The 19,240-nt window shown below is 41.0% G+C and overlaps 2 protein-coding genes across 2 annotated transcripts in view; one reads left to right on the forward strand and one right to left on the reverse strand.

Moving 5' to 3' along the window:
* SLC1A7 (solute carrier family 1 member 7) overlaps positions 1-17,980 on the reverse strand; it is a 47,704-nt gene extending 29,724 nt beyond the window's left edge. The window contains exons 1-3 of the mRNA XM_005422952.1: positions 17,840-17,980; positions 16,688-16,767; positions 2,783-2,998 (exon numbers count right to left, since the gene is read on the reverse strand). Of these exons, the coding sequence (XP_005423009.1) occupies positions 2,783-2,998; positions 16,688-16,767; positions 17,840-17,980 (437 nt within the window). The remainder of the gene's footprint in view (positions 1-2,782; positions 2,999-16,687; positions 16,768-17,839) is intronic.
* Positions 17,981-18,315: 335 nt separating this feature from the next.
* Positions 18,316-19,240, forward strand: part of CPT2 (carnitine palmitoyltransferase 2) — a 7,163-nt gene continuing 6,238 nt past the window's right edge. Inside the window, exon 1 of the mRNA XM_031058543.1 lies at positions 18,316-18,428. Within this exon, the coding sequence (XP_030914403.1) occupies positions 18,316-18,428 (113 nt within the window). The remainder of the gene's footprint in view (positions 18,429-19,240) is intronic.

Here is a 19,240-nt window from a genome sequence, read left to right on the forward strand (position 1 = left end):
ATAATTCAAAAGAATAATAATGTGGTTTTTGATTAGTGTTGCAAGTGTTTAGGATAACCATAAGGGTCTGCACTAGTTTTTGGTTTCATTTTTTGCTGATTCAGTATATTCTTTAATTTCTAATTAAAACCACTACTAAAAGCAAAAATCTCACACAAAAATTCAAGACATTCAATTTCTAGCAACATCTTTCCTGCCAAAAGTTCTAGACAATGTCATATATAACATCATAAGGAATAATAATGTTTTTCATAATTTTAAAGTGGCTTCAAATCTGAAATCAATGAGGGTGAATATGTGTATCCCCGTGCCAAGATTCATGCTTTTAAAATTAACCCCACAATATTGTCACATCTATCATCTCCTCACTTGTACATTTAGCATTCTTCATTTGCAGAATACCAGATGTTTCCTGTGTAAACTTCTGGGCATATATGCAATTGATAAATGGAGAGGAAATTAATGAATTGAGAAGATAAGCCAATCTGGGCTGAAAAAGATGGTTCCCAGCTGTGAATGGAAGTGATTTATCATTGAGCTAAAGGATCAGCTTTTCTAGCTCAAACCAGCAGATACATCATTACATTTAATCCAGACTTCCACACAGATACTTAAGAGTCTTGCAACTGACTGCAGCAGAGCCAAAATTTCACCCATAGTGTTTGCCTAGGCTGAAAGCCCATTCCCCACAGTTCTGTTGTTATTTATTTATTTACTTAGGAAGTGTGGTTATTTCTGTAGCAGACAAATAAAAACCATCCATTTGTGCTCTCAGGATAGAAAGATTGCAGCTGTGGCTGATGCTGAGCACAGCAAAAAAGACTGACCTGTATTCTGTCTTTTTAACCTTTGGTAATGAGAGGGGCTTGTTGACCTTGTCATTGTCGACACCTGCCCAAACCAGTGAAGAATTTAAGGTTTTGCGGACTAGAAGCACATGGCTGCTTGGAAACTTGAATACCTGAAATGTGCACACATGCTATTATGATTTGCTTGGATAAATGTTTGTAGAAAAGTGAAATTATAGAAGATGCTTGCAAGTATTTAGATCAGGACATGTTTTTTGACCTGCAGTGAGGCTCAGAGGAATAAAGTGTTCCCAAACCTCACCACAACACCCCTGGTGTACAGGGAGTAGCCAGGCAGAGGGGAAGAGATGAGTTTGTAACTCAGGTCTTGGTCTTTTTGTGCAAACACAGTACTATAGTAAATTTTTGATTTTGAAAATGCAGATTACTTTCCATCTAACTCATCTCCATGACAAGCTTACTCCGAGCCTCTAAAGGCAGCTGGGCTGATGTGAGAAAGGGAATGGGGACTTGTGGTGAAGGAGACCCTTCCCAGGAGGAGCTGTAAGGTCCATTTGGATGTGTCTTTGTACTGTGTGTCCCACTGTGCCTTTCAGTGTCTCTGACTGAGGCCTTAGAACCAGCTCAGCACACCAGGAATGGTCCCCTGACACTGCCACTATGGAGACAGTCATTAAGGTCACGTTTTTCTTAGATTCTCTTTTACTTCTTATTCTACTCTGTCATACTAAGGGATTCAAAGCTCCTGTAACTTGCTCTTAGTGTCGGAATTACAGTCCTTTGTGCAGCAGAAACAGAATGTGACTTAACCTCATGACACAAACAGATGGAATTGCACTGTGCATCCATCCCTCACGGCAAAGTCACTGGAGAGATACAGATGGGTACCTTCCCAGTGCAGATGAAGGTGGTGGTTTTGTGAGAAGCTGCAAAAGAGATTGTTCTCTGCTGCTGCTCCATGACTAAAATAATTTGGCCCATTCTCACAAAGGTGTTGATAAAATACAGGTGGCCTGCATAAATGCAACTTGGAGGAGAAAAAAAGAGTTTTTTTGTAAGCTTCGCTTCCCAGTTCCTTCTGATTTGAAGTCCACATAAGTCTTAATTAAAGTACTTTGTGTACTGTCAGGGTCAGGAGTTTGGGTTTTTGAAAGGCAAACTGTGAACCATTTTTAATTTCGGTAAGTTGAACTCCAAAGAGAATTCTCTGTGGTAGATACACACTTGGCCTGAAGGCCCTTGTCTGGTGTAGTATGAGATCAGCAACTTGAGGAGCTACCAAACAAAGGCAAAACTTGGTCTTTCTGCATGAGCAAAATAAATCTGAGGCACGGAATATGTTCAGTCAACAAACTAATCCCACTAGCACCTGAAATATTGGGACAAAAAGGGATTCCAGGCAAGGCCATCAAATTCCAGCAGTGCCCTAGTGCTGCCCTAAAAGGACAGTTGTGTCTTTTGCCAAACAAAATAAAATCAATAGGGAAAAATCCCAAAGCAGAATAAAAAATACACAACAGTGGTCTTTCTAATTATGTTCTTTATCTGCAAGTTGGCATGAACAGCTGTAACTGCACTTTTAAGAAATATTTTCTGAAAAATGTGTGTTTCACCCCTTTATTTAAGGTTTTGCCTATTGCAACTGTCTACTCTTCTTTAAATGAACGTTAAATGTTCATACTCCCTTGACCCTAATAATGGATTTGATGGTGAGTGCACAGGCTATATGGAGTCTGTGGGGTATAAACAACCTGCTCCATTGTTGTTGGTTGGTGGCCATTCATTTAAATTTTACAAGAAACAGCCAGTATAAACATCTGATAACTTGAAAATTATCTTCTGAAACTTACTTTTTTCTCAGTCTCAACAAAATATTTATCCTTAGATTCAGAACTGAGGCTCATGCCACAGTTCCTCCTGCAGTTCTGTACAAAATGCTGCCTTCAGAAAGCAGAAAGAATGGATGTTGTTACCGGATTAAGTCCAGCAGTGCATCTGCAGAGCTCATGATGGGCTTTCCACCCTCCTCAGTGCTCTCCTTCTGGGCTGCTCCACCAGGGTGGATAATGGACACCATAATTATTCCCACAACCACAGCCACAAAGGTTGTCCACAGGTAGTAAGTGACAGTTATGATTCCCAAGCGACTGGAAGTCTTGGCATCCAGGGCTGCCAGCCCAGACATCAAGCTGTGGGAAGAAAACACAGCACAAATTGTATTTAAATGAACGTTATTTTGCATTACATTAATGCAGCTGAAAGCCTAATTTCTGAATTATTCCGTCCTACCTGCTTCTCTGACAGCTGATTCTGTGTGTCAGTGTTTCAGTGAGCTTGCCAATAACACTACAGCTGTGGTCTCTGTGTCTGAAGGGGCATTTTCCAAGTGCCAGCCCAGATCCTGGTTATGGGAAGGAACTTGCGAGCTCAGGCTGCATATATGGGCTCTGAATCCTGCTGACTCTTCCCTGAAATTCCAGGGACAGTTTTACACAAGTTACACATGGCATGGCTCACTTGACAGGAGCAGTGGCAATAGTTATTAAAACTCTGTGTGTCATACTCTACACAGAATTTTACAGAATAATAGAATAATTCAGGTTTGAATGGACCTCTTAAGAAAGTCTAATCAACCCACTCAGCCCTTCCTGTGTGAAGTGGGGACACAATTTTAAAATTAAAAACACTAAGGGGCAGTTTTGTCATATAGTCCATTCTTTAGCAAAAATAATAACTTTTTTTCTTTCTAAAGAAATTCAATATATTTTTGCTTTGCCAGGGAGCACATTGGGAGCAGACTGTAATTCAGTGGATGTGATCCAGAGAAAACACCTCCATGGGAAGTGTGGCTGCCCAGTTGGGAGCAAAGAACATGCTGTGATCACTTCAGCCTTTCCACAGAATCAGAGGATAACAGAGTCATACAATCATAGAACATGCTGAGTTGGAAGGGACCCATCAGGAGCTTTCCTCTTCAGCTCCCTGCCCAGCACTGCAGAGCATCACCAGTGTCCCTCTTGCTTGTACAGTTTGCCTGTGCCAAGCCATACAATTCCCTCCCATGAGATTTAGCTCCCACTGACCCTCTTGTACAGGCAGATGAGACAGGCTCTCTTTGGCCCCTGACGTTTCTTTAGGCTGCTCTGACACAGACCCTGATGCAGTTTCCCAGTGACCTGAGTCTGGGATTGGATTTTCCACTGACAGCAGTGTGGTTTGGGGCTTTAAATTGAGATTTCCCTTTGGATAATTCTCTGGGAACTTTCCAAAGCATACATCTCAGGAAAAGTACAGGTGAAATAAAATACCACATTTATTATTTGGTGTGTCCAGCTTTCTCATCAAAACAGACCTGTTTATCAGGCCTGTTCTCATAAATATTTACTAAGCCGCACCTCCTTGAATGAGATCTCCTTGACCTCTCACTGCTGAGAGAGGTTGTCTAGAGCCAATGCTAAAGTGCAGCTTAACCTTTATAGTAGATTTAATGAAATCAAATGGGTGGATTTAGTGTTCAGGTTCCAGCTATCCACTAGATTAATTAAGAAAATGTATTGCTTTTCTGCATTGCCAATCTCCCATCTAGCATGGGTTTTGTTAACACTATAGGAGCAAGGGTGCACTGGAGTTTGGATAATTTAGAAAATGGGCATCTCAGCGACTCTCACTCTTGTAACCATTGTTCTTTCCCTTTGTTTATGATTTGATTTGATAAAAATCACAGCTTTCTGTGTGTCTGCAAAGTGCTGTGTGCAAACACAGCACTGCATATTGAAAATACAGTGGTAGGAATGCTACTTTGTTCCTTGTCATTTCCCTTGGATGAGTCCATGCAGAAGAGTAAATATTCTAAAACATTTTTTAAATTATTCTAAAACATTTTTTAATTAAAGAGTTAAATATATTTATCTCAAATTAACGTGACAGTTTTCTGTTAAAAAAACCTTGTGTTATTACTTAATTTTTAGGACTGAACTCTTCTCTCAGGCTGAGGTTCCACAGGCCATTGAGCCAGTTTGACAGCTCATTGCTGCACAGAGTAGATACCTATATTGTACTAGAGTACAGCACTGTTCCACCTCCACATTCCCAGGGGGGAAAAAAAAAACCAAAAAGAAAAATGAGAATCAGAATGAGAATGATTTTTAGCTGTTTGGATGTTTTTCATGGTGACAATTTTCAGGGTTCTTTTAGATGCATTATGCAGGTGACACCAGAGGTGTGAAGGGCTCACTGTTGGGCAGCAGAGCTGTCACTTGCAGGCAGAGCAGTTCCTGGGAGAGGGCACTGCCCAGGAGACAGAGAATTCACTCCCCTTCCCTCCCTGGTGCTGCCCTGGAGCCACTGTCACTGTGGGGAAGCCACCACTGTTCCTGTTGTCCTTGATGCCTCTGGGCCGTATTGGTTCTACAGAACAACAGAGGGATGAGCCCTGTCTTGATTGCTCACCTGAGAAGCATTTCCAGAAGTACGTAGGGACAAAAATCCTAATTAAATATGTCCAGTGGTTGAGGTGAGTTTAGGGTTGTTACCTCAGCCTCGAGATGCCGGGCCCTAGGATTTGGGAGGATGTTCAGCTGGAATCTGATCTTACCTTGGCTTCTAGGTGGCAAATCCTGAGGGGGCTAATAATGAGATTGCTCTGTCTTGGGGATATTCATTAACAAGATCATCATCTGTAATGAGATTATCCTGTCACCAGATAAAGTCATGCTCCGTTCATGCTGTGATGAGAAAGTCATCAAAAGTAAATAACTATGGAGGTGCAGTGGGGTAACTGGAATGTGACAAAAGCACGAACAGAGGTCTGGGCTCAGACAAAACCCTGCATTCTCCATGGCTTGCAGTGCTCAGGAAGGGACCAATGGAACCAGTTCTCCAAAGGCTGGAGAGTAACAGTGGTCATTTTAGGCAATAGCTCAGAATTATTTCAGAAGGAAATGCCTGGAACTAGAATAAGACCGTAATCACTCATTCACCATTTTTGTTTGACTTTATGTGCTTGATATCAGAAGGAATGGGACTAAAGACACAAGGATGCAGAGACATAGAGCTTATCACAGTTATTGTACAAAGCAAGTAATGCACAGTCACATCACAGCAGTTTATTGCTGTTGACCTCTAGAGTTCTAACATTCGGACAATGTAGCCAAAGGATGACAAGAACAAGTACTTTTCTTACTTCCTAGGGAGCAGGGGGGCAGGAGGAGTAAGCTTCCAACTAGTTTAAATTAAGATCATTGTATCATACTCAGGTCCTCCCTCAAAGCCTAATTTTTATCAGACACTCTTGGCTTCATAAAACCTTCCTGAAGAGTTTCCCAAGATTCTTCCAAACCAGAACAAAGCTATTCTTGTGGCTTCCACTGCTAGACTCATGAAACACACTGGAATGGAAAACAGTGTACCTTTAATTCTTGTCAAACCTCAGAATCTGGTTGGCCTTGGAAGAACAGGGCAGATATTTGATTCAGAGATTGAAATCATTTGAGAAGCTGTGTAGTTAAATAGCTTCCACATGTATGATTCATGTGTAGTTTCTTCCGTGGTATGTTTTAATGATTGCCAAATGGACAAAACAGAATTAAGACAATAAAAAACAATCTGGGGCTTTTCTAAATAATTACTGTACATCTCGCTCCTTTAATCAGTTTGGGAAAAAAAATCCACAAAATTGTAATTTAATGTTCAGACACCATCACTTAGCTTGTATAGAAAAAAACCTGTGGAGCTTAAATGGAAGGGGAAGACATCTTCAATTCTAGGAATTATATGTGACTAATTAAAAAGGTAAAGTCAGTTTCTACATTGTTTAAAGTATTTGTAATTGTATGAACCAAAGAACCAAGTACTAAGTTTCATGTCTGCTTTGAGGGAAATCCGTGTAAAATCCCCAAGATTAAAATAGAAATTTTGACGTAAAGAAGAAGGGAATTCTTTCCAATATCTTGGAAATCTAATTAGTCCCATGCAAACAAGTAGCTAAACCCTTTTGAGCACCTCTAGGCTTGTTCTGGCTGTCACAGATAAGCATCAGGTATTTTATTTACAAATAAAAATAGAGCTTTCTATCTTCTTTGCAATTCTCTAGATTTTTCTCTTGCTGTCTGATGAAAGCACATTTTTTTGTCCTGTCTCAAGATCAAATCCTATATCCCCAGAAAGGGAAAATACAAGAAGCTGCTGCTAAGACCCCATTCTGCATGTTTATTTTGTCTTCCTCTCCACCAGAAGCCATCTGGATGTTGCTTTGAAATAGATGGATTATGGATAAAGTTATCAGAAGGGATTAGTGTGATTAGAAGGACATTAATCCTGTCAAGAAGTAATGGTCAAGTATTAACCACCAGCAGTTGTTCCTAGAATGATGTTTGTTTTCATTCATCCTGTTCCCTCCCTCCCATTCTCATTTTGTAATTGCATGTTGTGGAAAAGACTTTACTGAGCAAGTTCTGCCAGTGAGGCTGGGAAGTGCCTCCCCCAGCTACATTAGAGATGATTATATTGCAGTTGAGCATCATGAAAGGGAAGTGCTGCCTTCACTAATGGTGCCTGATCATGCAGGCTGTCCTCACCTTTTTGTCAAGGTCAGAGCCTTCAAGTCTCAACATGACAATAATGTGCATTTAATCATCCCAAAATGCTTCACCAGTGGAACCCCCTCTAATGCAGGAGGGCAGTATCTCCATTTTAAAGACTCAGAAACAGAGAAATTAAGGCACTTTTAAATAAAGACAAACCACTTAGTGAAAAAAAAATCTGCCTGAAGTGATCTCTGTATTGCAGTGAACCATCACACTTTTCCTTATCTGTGCCCAGCTATCTGTGCTTTCAGAAAAGGCTGCTTCACTTCCATGGAGGCACCATTTTCAGAGTAATGTTTGCAGCAGAGAAAATACAACTCTACAGTAATGAAAGAAAGAGATAAGAAACTTTCTCTGGCTCTTTTTATAGTTTAATGCTTGATTTGCTCTTAGTCTCTAGTGTAGTTAAAATTATTCAGCAGTGAGAAAGAGGGATCAGAATGACTTTTTCAGGACATCCTTTTGATGTTTTCTAAAATTAAAACCACCAGCCATGGCAGAGCAAGACCCTGCCATGGCTGCAATAGAGCCAGGGCGGTGGTGGTGGTGGGAAGATCACAGCCCAGCCCTGTCTGCTTCACCCTGCCCCAGGCTCTGCCCTTCCTGACAGAGATGTGGCACAGGAGTTTTGCACACTGCTGGTGTGCTGCAGCCTTCTGCTGATCTGAGCACAACTAAGGGACTGTCTCAGTCACTGTGGCCAGTGCAGTGATCCCCAATGTCTTGAATTATTAACAATTTCATAGTATTACAATCTGATTTTCAAAGGAGTTGACAAGTCTGGAACCCTCCTGAAGGTCCAAGGGACTACTAAGGTTCATCTGCTGAGCAAATTCAGTAATAGAAAACAGCTTTTTTAAAGTTCAGACATCTTGATAGAAATGAAATTGTGTGTAGGCTCAGAAAAAACCCAAATGCAGAAAGTGCTACTACAAACAGGACTGCTGCAGCAGTTTCTGTATGGCTGGATTATCAGCTGTAAATAGCACTTTAAATGTGAATTCACTTTTCAGAGTCCCAGTTTGTAACTATTTTAATAAACACAGTGGAAGCCCAAAGGTGTCAGGCATGATGGAAAATCTGGCCCTCAATCTTCAAGCAACAAAAGCAACAAAAACCTGTCAGAAGATCAATACACTGTTTGCAGTGATTATGTTTAATTTTACAGCTAGGCTGCTAGGAAGGAAACCAGTCTACATTTCTAATGCATCATAACATGCATAATTTTGAGATTTGGTTTCCATTGCTTTATAAAATAGTAAGATTTTTATTTTTTACCCAAAATGTTGATATCTCCTTTATAGTCTAACACTTGTAACTCTTAATGACAAATTGACATACACAGCAAAAATCCTGCCAGGAATTCACATGATGCATTTTATTTTCTATGTCTTGTGCAGTAGGAAATCTGCTTTCCTGGACTAATATAAACAAGGCAGGACTTTGTACAGCACACAGTGAAGGCTGATGTCCAGTGGCTGTTCTGTCACCTGCATATGTGAGGTTACTGTGATACATCTGTGAATTCTGCAAGGGATGAACAGCAGCCTTTGCTCACTGACTGACAAAGAGGATTGCAATGTAGCTCATGCAGAATTCAGGGTGGCTTGTTGATTTTAGCTGTTCTGATTTTAAAAAAAAGTGTTTCCTAAAGCTAAAGTCAAAGGTCAGGATGCAAAAAAACCCAAGTTATCTATTAAATATGGATGTGCAGCTTCACATGGTGGAAGGAGCCAAGAATTTTACTAATACTTGATTTTTTTTCTTCTGTCAGTTCTTTCAAGCATTTTTAGATTAAGCAAAAAGCAAAAGGATTTGAAACACAAATTTGGATTATAAACAAATGTCAGATTTATTCAACTGTTTTTTGTCTAAGAAAACAGAGGGAATCCAGCCAGCCCCTCAAGCTCCACATGTCATTCCCATTCCTTTGTGAGACACTAAGTATTTTAGAGCTCTCAGAAGACCACAGAAAAATTCTGTCAGGTCACAAACAGTTCATCCCCCATTTGTAATCACTTCAGTGCTTTCCACACCCATTCACTCTGTCACCATGGATTCCTCTTGCACGTCACTAGATCCCTACTGACACTCCCTAAATAATTTCTGCTGGGTTGGTCCAATTTTGTCATTATGATGTGTAATTGCAACATGTCATTTTTCACTGAAACAGTCTGGACCTCTGGGTTGCACAAACAAAAGAAAACACTTGAAAACAGTATGGGATCTGAGCATTAGACTTAACATTTCTAAACATAGTTAATAGCACTGAAAATGTTCCAGATGATAATGTGGAGAAACTTCTGAAGATGTCTCAGTCATGGAGGAGGGATAAAAACTTTCCTCTACAAGCTGAAGCCATCTCAAATGATGACTTTTGGGGTAATCTGACACCAGTTCTGCAATATAATAGCAATATGGAGAATTGAAAATAGTATAATGGTGTTAAGTGAGATGCTTTCTGACTGCTTCTTCTTACCCTTGGGTAATTCTTATCTTTCAGTTTCACCCAAGTAGTTTTGCTTTTCACTCTAAAAATAAATATAGTTATTCCCTCTAGTCATCTCCTTAAAACTCACTTCTCTACACTGACTTTCTCCACAATAAAGACTTAAGATGATAAATCTTGGGAAGGAGCTAACAAGCATCTTGTTCTCACTGGAGTGAAATGTACTTTTGTTATTATTCACATTACAGTGATGCACGTGACAGGTAGTGCAGAAATGAGACTCTCTCTCTGCACTTTATGTTGTCATTCAGGTCCCCCACAGATTTCCCCATACACACTCCACAGAAAGTTTACCCTCCCCTCTTGGGGAAGGCCTGTTCCTCAGTCCTAATAGAGGTGAAATAGAGGGAAAAGTCCACAGGCCAATAATGTGAAGAAAACAAGCCCTGTGTTCCCAAAGCATATATTTCCATAATTTCATTTTATGGAAAATACTTCTGCCTTGCTACTTCATGGAACATTTTTCTGAGCAGGCTCTTCAGAGACCCAGAGGCAGCACTTTGCAGCTGCTTCTCAACACCTCACTAGATAATCCAGTACATAAATTTTGTTGGGCTCAATTATAGATTCATTAGAATCATAGAATTTTTTAGTTTGGAAAATGCCTCTAAGATCTTTAACGCCAACTGTTCCTTGCCCCAGCACTGCCAAGTCCCACTAAACCATGTCCCCAGGTGCCACATCTACTTGTCTTATAAATACACCCCAGTCTGGCAGTGGCACAAGGATAAGAACAGAGCAGCTGGTATTAAGGGGAATAGTTTAACACATACATAGCAGAAAAGACCAAGCCCAGACTGACCAGAACCTTCTGTTATCCACCCTTTCCCTTTTGGTCTTCAGGTAAATTATGTGTCAAAACATGGAAAATACCTCTTAGTACCGGGGGTGTATTAGAAGAAACAGTACTGCACAAATTGTCAGTCATGTAAAACCAGTATTATTGAGTAGATTGATTTTGGCTGTCCTCTTCATTTAAATATAACCAGAAACAGAAAAAAACAATTCATAGCCTTTTAGGTATCTGTTTTCCTTCTGAATGGATATTATACTGATTTTATCAGACAGTGGTTTATATTCACAGTAAAAGGTTTAAATTGTCAATTGCAGTACAGGTCTTAGAGTTTGGGTCAAACTTTTCATCCCTGACAAATGATGATCTTAAGCAGCAAAACAGATGAACAATCTCCAGTGTGAAGTTTATTGCCAGTTCCATCTGCAGCTGAGAGCAAACAAACAGTGCCCAACACAACCCATCCAGGCCAATGGTCAATTTGGTATGGCCCCATACAGCCAAACAATGTCAGAATTCCATTAAAACACAATGAGCAATACTTGTCATTGGTGAGATGTTCAAATGCCAGCGTGTTCCCCAGTCAGAGAGCTGGAGAAAAAATATGGGGAAAAGGGTACTAAAAAGAGAAGTTTCTAATTAAATACTAGGCTTTAAGAGCATGAGTAAGAATCACCAACTCAGGAATGTGAGCAGAAGGATGAAGGATTACCAGAACTGATGGCATTGTGGACAGGAATCCCTTTAAAGAAAGACAGTACTATATTTAGAATATTGTATTTAATTAATCAACAAAACCACAATAGTAACTAATATTTATTACTATACCCAAATGGCCCTTCAAATAAATATGAAATTTTATTAACATACACTGGTTTGTACCAGGCACAACATACTCAGAGGAACAAGCTCTGTAATTTAAATAATACAGGTCAGATCAGTTCTTTTATTTTGACTCTAAAGGGAATAATATTTCTTTAACGGGATCTGCTCAAAGATCAAATCTCTGCTACTCAATATTTCTTAAACATCTAGAAAATGGTTGGTGGCAAATAAATACAAAATGTAATAATCTTCCTAAGCTTAAAAAACTAAACTGTTTTTTCCAAAGGGAATATAACCAGGCTGTTACAACAGCTAAACAGTTTGAGTCTGACCTGACAATTCTTTTCCCACTCTTACTGCTGACTGCTAATTAAAGTCTTAGAAAACTTGGCCCTGTATCTCTTTCCAGATAAAAGCTTAATCATATAAACAAGGAGGTGCTGGAATAAAGTATGCAACTTTCTATTACATATATAGGTAGACATATAGGACAAAGACAACTCAGTATGTTCAGCTGGTGCCACCCTGTGTAACTCTGGCTTTAGTCTGCTTTTCTGAACAACCAAGGCTTGTGCAGTCAAACACTGTGTGAGAGCCCTTACTAATAATATGTTCATTCAGAGAGAGTCATGTTCCTGAAAGGGCTGTGAAACTTCACATATACAGGAGAGAAATAATGTGTGGGCTTCTGGAATTAACTTGTAAAAGAACCAGGGCCTGCAAGCCCTGCCTCTTCTCCAGCCTTCCTCCCGGGTCTGCAGCACACAGATTCTGCAGCTGTCTCAGGTACCTGCGGTGGCTCTGCCTGCCGGCAGCAGTGCGCTGCTGGGAGCCACATCTGCTCGGCACCTCGGTCTTGTGAACAGAACGGGACAGCTGCATTTCTGTCCTGTGGTAAATGCCAGTGTGAGTTCCCTGCCTACTGGGAGGAATCCATGCCAAACACCAGCATTAGAAATGCCTCAACAGTGGTGAATTATTCAATATTATTCCAATAATACAATATTGTTCTTCAAAACTTGTAGTTGTGACAGATCAGGTTTCAGTACCAGCCTCCACAAAAAGCTTAAGTCAAAGCAGTCATGCTTACTGAAAATCAAGTTTCTGGGCCACTGGGAACTGATCAGTACAAAGCTGGTAACATGAGCTGGACATGATGGGGCAGGGAATGGGCACAAAAATGCTCTGAAGGAAGGTGACAGTGTGTGAGCTGTGGCACAATGCCTGCCAACACACCTGGCCTGTGCTGGAGCTGGCACAGACAGAGCAGGTCAGAGGGTTTATATTGTCCTTAGCAAATGTGAGAAAATATTAAGGGAAAAGTTGAGTCTTTGTTCCTCTCCCAGTCTTTTGTATCGTGCAGAGCACAAAAACATTGACATCAGATTGGATTACTTGATTTAAGAAGTTGAGAAATTCAAGTGATGCATAGGTATCTCTGCCAATCAACTTATCCTGGGAACAGGCGAAGGAATCCCGTAGGTGTGTGTGTCTGTGGGAGTTTATAACTAACCACAGTGAAAGAAAGTGGAAGGTTTATTGTTTTCTGGATAGGGAATGGTACCGGCAATCCCCGGGATGGGGGAGCCCGGGCAGCGGTACCGGCAATCCCCGGGATGCAGGAACGGGAGCAATGACACCGGCAATCCCCGGGATGCAGGAGCCCGGACAGTTTTACCGGCAATCCCCGGGATGCAAGAGCCCGGGCAGTGACACCGGCGATCCCCGGGATGCAGGAACCGGAGCAATGACACCGGCAATCCCCGGGATGCAAGAGCCCGGGCAGTGACACCGGCAATCCCCGGGATGCAGGAGCCCGGACAGTGTTACCGGCAATCCCCGGGACGCGCGGAGGGAGCGGCGCGGGGAGCGGGGCGCGGGTGCTCGGTGTCCCGGCAGAGCCGCCCCGCGGCCGCAGGGGTCATTGCAGGGTATCCCGAGCCTCTGGCCACGCCGGGAACGCCGGAGGGGCAAGGAAAGGGCTTGGAACAAACCTGAGCAGCGGGATCTGCCTGAGGGGTTTGATAAACAGAACTTCAGGGCAGGATGCACAGGGAACTGTGCGCCTGCCTGCTGGAAAACCTGAGATCTGTTGAAGGCTGAAACGTTTTGCGTATAAGGAGGAAAATACACTGTTTGCATTGTCCCTGTCAAATGAGGATCGAAGCCTCTGTTCCAGAGTGAATCAGGGAACTTCAGAGCTTCTGCAGCTGATCTTTCAGGCTTGTTGGGACATCTCCCTGCCCAGCTGCAGTAGGAGCTTGGACAGTGTCTAAATGTGTAACTACGAATTCAGATTTGGCTCCTGTTCTCTCTGAGCTCTCTTAATATTTGCATTCTCAGGTCTAACAGCAGTACCCTGTGTTTACACATAAAGTAAGCAGTCTACATCTAGAAACTACAGGCTCTAAAACTTGGTCTTGTAAGGTTCCAGTACTGAGTATCCCTTAGGCAGACACGAGCTGTCAACTATTTGTAATTTTCTTTATCTTTCCAACAGAAGTGTTGTGTGGGTACCTGTTCTCACTGCTGAGAAAAGGAAATTCTACACTCAGGGGATACTAACAGGTATGAGCAGGGCTAAATCTCAGGCAGAGGATGAGTGCAGTAAATATATACTTATTTCAGAGTTGTTCTATGATGCTATGAAACTTTTTTATCAGATAACTGAAAATATTTCAGATAACTGAAATAATTTCAACCCCCCACCCTTAATGAAGGTCCATGCCTCAACAAAAACAAAAGCTTATGCAGGGCTCAGACTGACAGGCTAGTGGGTGTTGGTTGCTTTTCCAAGATTTTTCTCTCTGTGGGAAAAGAAAGAAGTACGACCACAGATGAGGGAGACATCAGAAATAGGTACAGGAGCTCTGGGATAGAGCAGTTCCAGGCGCAGCAACAAAGTTCAGGAAATCAAGAAATTGTACTTTGAAGAAATGACCTCCTGTTTGACAGATTTCCTCTGCATCTAAGGAACTTTTAAAATAAACATCATTCAGAGATACCTGACTGTATCATAATTTCCTCATTCCTAATGAATAAAATCTGCAAAGTTCTGTTTTAACTCTCTAACAATCAGGTCAAGATGTGGAATACACATTTTCAGCCATTTCTGGTTAAGGTTGGATTTCTGCTAGTGGAAAACTAGATTTTCTAGTCTATTGTCAATCTTCTGACCTATCCAGTTGCCACTTTTTACTTCTCATGCAACCCTTCAAAATTAGCTCTGGACTTGGAAACAGGATAGTTTGCACTAAGTCTCTCTTTCAATCTTGCTTTCTCACCTCTCCTTTCCAAGTAATTTCTTTGCTTGTGTGTTCAAAGAAAAACTTGCATTAATTTCAACTAGGAGAGCAATATTTAGAATTCTTTTTATGGTGCTGTACTCCTGGCTTTTGTAAACAATAATAGAGAGTAATTTAAAAGATAATTTAAATGCCAATCCTCTGGCAGGACAGGCTGAGGATATTCCAAATCCACAAAGAAATGTAGTTTAAATGTGCATGCAGATTGGTAAAAATACAGTACTGGTTTACTGATTTGATGAAATACATGTGTGAAAACACTGTGCTTGTTACTAAAAAACCCAAAGGACAACCAGCCAAAAATGCCCAAGCTGTACAAGAATGTTGTTATATCTGGAGTGTTTTTTTCCTGCAAACCTTGCCATTTCAGTTTGTGCTTGCAGGCACTGCTAATTTGTTATACAGGGAGATGGACTCACACTTGCAAGGAGAATGGAACCTCTTTGAAGGTTTGTAAAGTTTCTCTTTTTCCACCTCAGGACACAGTGCAGCTGCTGTGACAGTGAGGCTCAGAGCTGTCACATCTCCAGGCAACTTAGAGCCATCACAGGCTGTGCCAGAGCAGCTCTTTCCTACTGTGCTGCTCTTCCTAACATCTCTGAATATACCACAGGATCTAAAGAACTGCACATTTTAGGGAAGGACACATAAATCTGCTCCAACCCTTTTCTGTCCTCCTTACTATGTCACTTCCTCATGTAAGACTCTTGTTTTCTTTGGAAAACTTTCATTTCACCTCTCAAAAAAAAAATCTCCTTACATGTTTTGTCTTGGTGTTCTCTAGATGCATGGGCCAGGACCAGGTGTGAGTCTATGGTTATAAAACCAGTTTCATGCATAAAGCACCATGACTCGCTTTTGTTCTGTGAAAAACCATGAGAAGGCAGATGTCAGGGTAGATGATTTAAAAATAAAATTAGTGCTGTAAACCATGTTCATTTTCAGCAATTGTCAGTGATCTGAAGACAAGAAACTTGTTTTTTTCTCAAAGTGGAAGATGAGGTCTTCATGTATGAATTAGGTTCCAGAACTGGAACCAAATATTGCAGTAATTTTTCCTCAGCTCTGGTAAAGTTAGCTTTGTTACTTTCCATCTCTTGAATAACTTCCCAGCCTTGGGCACATGAGGGAGTTTGTGGCCATCCAGCTGGTGTGTTTTTGGGACTGCAGTCAGGGGGAAGGCAGTCAAACTTAGGGAAACGCCTGCCCTAAGTTACACCCTCCCACTGCAAAGGCAGCTGCCATGCACCAGTCGGTTCCAGCACTGAGATCATTAATTCTGCTACTGATAAAGTGCCACCACTAAAGGTTCTATCTCTAATGAACAAAGAAATCACTTTCATTTCCAGCCAAAGACAGCTATACATTATTAGTTTACTGGAGACATGGGTTTTTTTTAATATTTATCATACTATAAACACATACGGCCCGCCTCAAAATACTGCAGGACACTATGAATTAACTGTGCTTTTTCATCATATTTGTATAGTGTATTATTTCAATTGTTTAGATTTAAGGCAGGCTTTTTGATAAGGTGAGTTATTTATTCCATGTTATTCCATTTAACTTCTAAGTAGCTTGAAGGAAAAAGTCCTCCCATTACAAGGGAAAAAGTAAACAAATGTTAAAACCCCCAACACATTTATTTTAAAGCAAATAGTACCTATATGAGACAGAAATGATGTAAGGCAAAAATGATTCTATCTACTAAAATACACATTTATAGCTCTACTATAAGTATGAATGTGCAGCAGCACTGATACCTCTGGCACTGTCACCTAATTCAGTCACAACTAAGCCAATGTGATGACAAATCTCAATTAGGAAACTTCAAAAGTTATTGAAATATTGTCTTCACTTACCTTGAGACAACCAGAGGGAGAATCAGCATTTTCAGCATCCTCATCAGTAACTCACCGGGAAACTGGAAGTAACTAATTTCCTGAAAATACATGGAGAGATGCTTATTGTTTTGAGCCAAAGACTGACTGTTTTCACAAGTGCTGCTAGAGCTGTGGATCAGATAACATTGCTAGAATCTGCACCTTTGGTGCAAGGACAAGGTGGAAAAGATAGCAGGCTTTAAAAGGGAATTTTCAAATTAATTAGATTACATAATGTGTTCTTATTCAATAAACACACTGCATTGTTCGTTCCTTTACAAAGGAAGACAAAAATGAAATGTGCCATCTCTTGGAGACTACTGTTAACCAGTTGCCCTGAATAATCTCTCCATTCTGCATTTTGTCTGTTTTCCTAGATGTGTTTGAAGCTATGGCTTGGACACAAATGATGCTCAGACAGACAGTGGTTTGCAGTAGCAGAGGCCAGAATTGGTTTAATTTAGTTGCATTAGTAAATGCCTTATTTTTTAACTGAGATTTCTATTTTGTGCTCAAACAGTGCATTTATTAATGCATGTTATTGTCTAGTCTGTCTGACAGACAGCAGAAATGAGCACCAGCAAAGGACTTAGTTGAAGTATGCTGGGGGACAATTCCCCAAGTGACTTCAGTAACATGTTCTGCCAATGATGGGAAATCTCAAATTTATTAATATGAAACACCATTAGTGTAATATAAACATCTGCACCCCTGTGCATCTGATGCTGAAAAATATTCCCAGTGTTTTCTTTAGCTATATGTGTTCTAGAATAGTATAAAATGCAATATATTGCACTACCAGTTTCTGCAGGCCTATATGAAATGCTACATGTCATCTAGCTTAAATGCCTCCTATTATTATCCATACCTGCAGCGTTCTAATGTGCTCCTGTGTGCTTCCCAGGAGTCTGAGAGACCAGAACCCTTTGCTAACCTGTTGTTTGAGAATGTGTGAAAAGACCCAAAGAACAGCATAGATCGATAAACAGAAGAAATGGAACTATTTTAACAAACACATACGGGTGAATTTTACCTTCAAGAGCCCACCCTGCAGTTCCCCATGGTGCAAATGTCTTTTGTTACGTAAGATTGGCATTTCCTCTGCAGGGACTTGCTGGGAGCTGCTCTTACCTGCTGGGAGAGGCGCCTGGTCCTCAGGAAGAATCCCAGGAGGCAGCCGATGGTGACGGACAACACGGAGAGGATGAGCAGCCCATTCCTTTTACAAACATCCTTGATCCGAGCGAGGATTGCATCCAGGGCCACCGCCATGCTGTCCTGCCTGCTCTTTGGAGAAGAATCAGCATCCCATGGGGAGAGAATTCACTCGCTCCTCTTGTTGGGGTGCACAGATCTGGCTCTGGATAGATCAGATCAAAGCACTTCCAGTTCTGCTTAGCTGACCCGCAAGGTCACCCCTCTGCCAATCGCCACCAAGCAAGCAGCTGGCATTATTGTTCCAAATTAATACCAACAATCCTATTATCAACTACATCATTAAGAGCCTGGAAGAAGATTAGGGGGCTCTGGAAAATTAGAACAGAATGCAGTAGTATTTCTAAAACAAGACCAGTTCAAAACAAAGTGACACTCCTGGGGGAAAGGCGATGCCTTCCTCAGTCCCCCCGGTTTGGGATCTGGACACCCAAACTCAGAAAGGCAACCCTGCAAGCCAGCATTCAGACAAGGAACAGAGCAGTTTTCCCAAAGGGCAGGGCAGGTAACGTTTTGAACAAGACTATCACAGCAGGGCAAGCTAGGTGAAACTGGACTTCATTAATTAAAGCAGGCTTGGGTTTTTTTGTTTTCGTTGCCAAAAAAAGGCTGAATGAGCAGCATGAGAGACACGCATCAAACAGGAAATACCCACAGACTGGAACATGCAAGGACACCTTCTGTCACTGGGCATTTATTATCTTGGAAGTGAAATGATTTCACTTTTCTTCCAACCACTATGTTGATTAGAGTAGGGCCAATTTACTTTCAGAGGATTATCAGACTAAGCCACAGGGATTGCTTTCCTTTCCTTTGCTGTGTCCGCATTCAATCCCAATGCTGATTTTTATGTTAGTGAGTGTCTGATAAAAATACACCACCATAACCATTCACATGCCATGCTTTCTTATGAAAGCATTCCTGTAGTTTTTGGTATATTCTGAGATTATTCAACGTTTTTATGGAAAATATTCCCCACAGTACAACAAGGTTGTGTGTTTATAATATTACGTTTTATACCGTGATTAAGTATTTGTTGCTGCATGCTCATGTATGAGTGAAAAAAAACTCAGGAGAGATTAAACTATTCTTTTTGGGGGCAGGATCTCAATCCAGTGTAGTCGGTAGGACATATGGATGCACATACACAGAGAAAAAAAGCAGAGTGGGAGAAAATAAAAGAAAAAAATACGTGGAGTCCGTATGTTGAACATAAACCAAAAAGAAGTGGATTGCAGAAAAACAAGAGGATTGCAGAAAATTTTATTAATGAATCAGAAAATTTTATTAGTGTGTATGTAAGAGGACTGATGCTGA

This window comes from Geospiza fortis, unplaced genomic scaffold (assembly GCF_000277835.1).
Source record: "Geospiza fortis unplaced genomic scaffold, GeoFor_1.0 scaffold396, whole genome shotgun sequence".
Lineage (NCBI taxonomy): Eukaryota > Metazoa > Chordata > Aves > Passeriformes > Thraupidae > Geospiza > Geospiza fortis.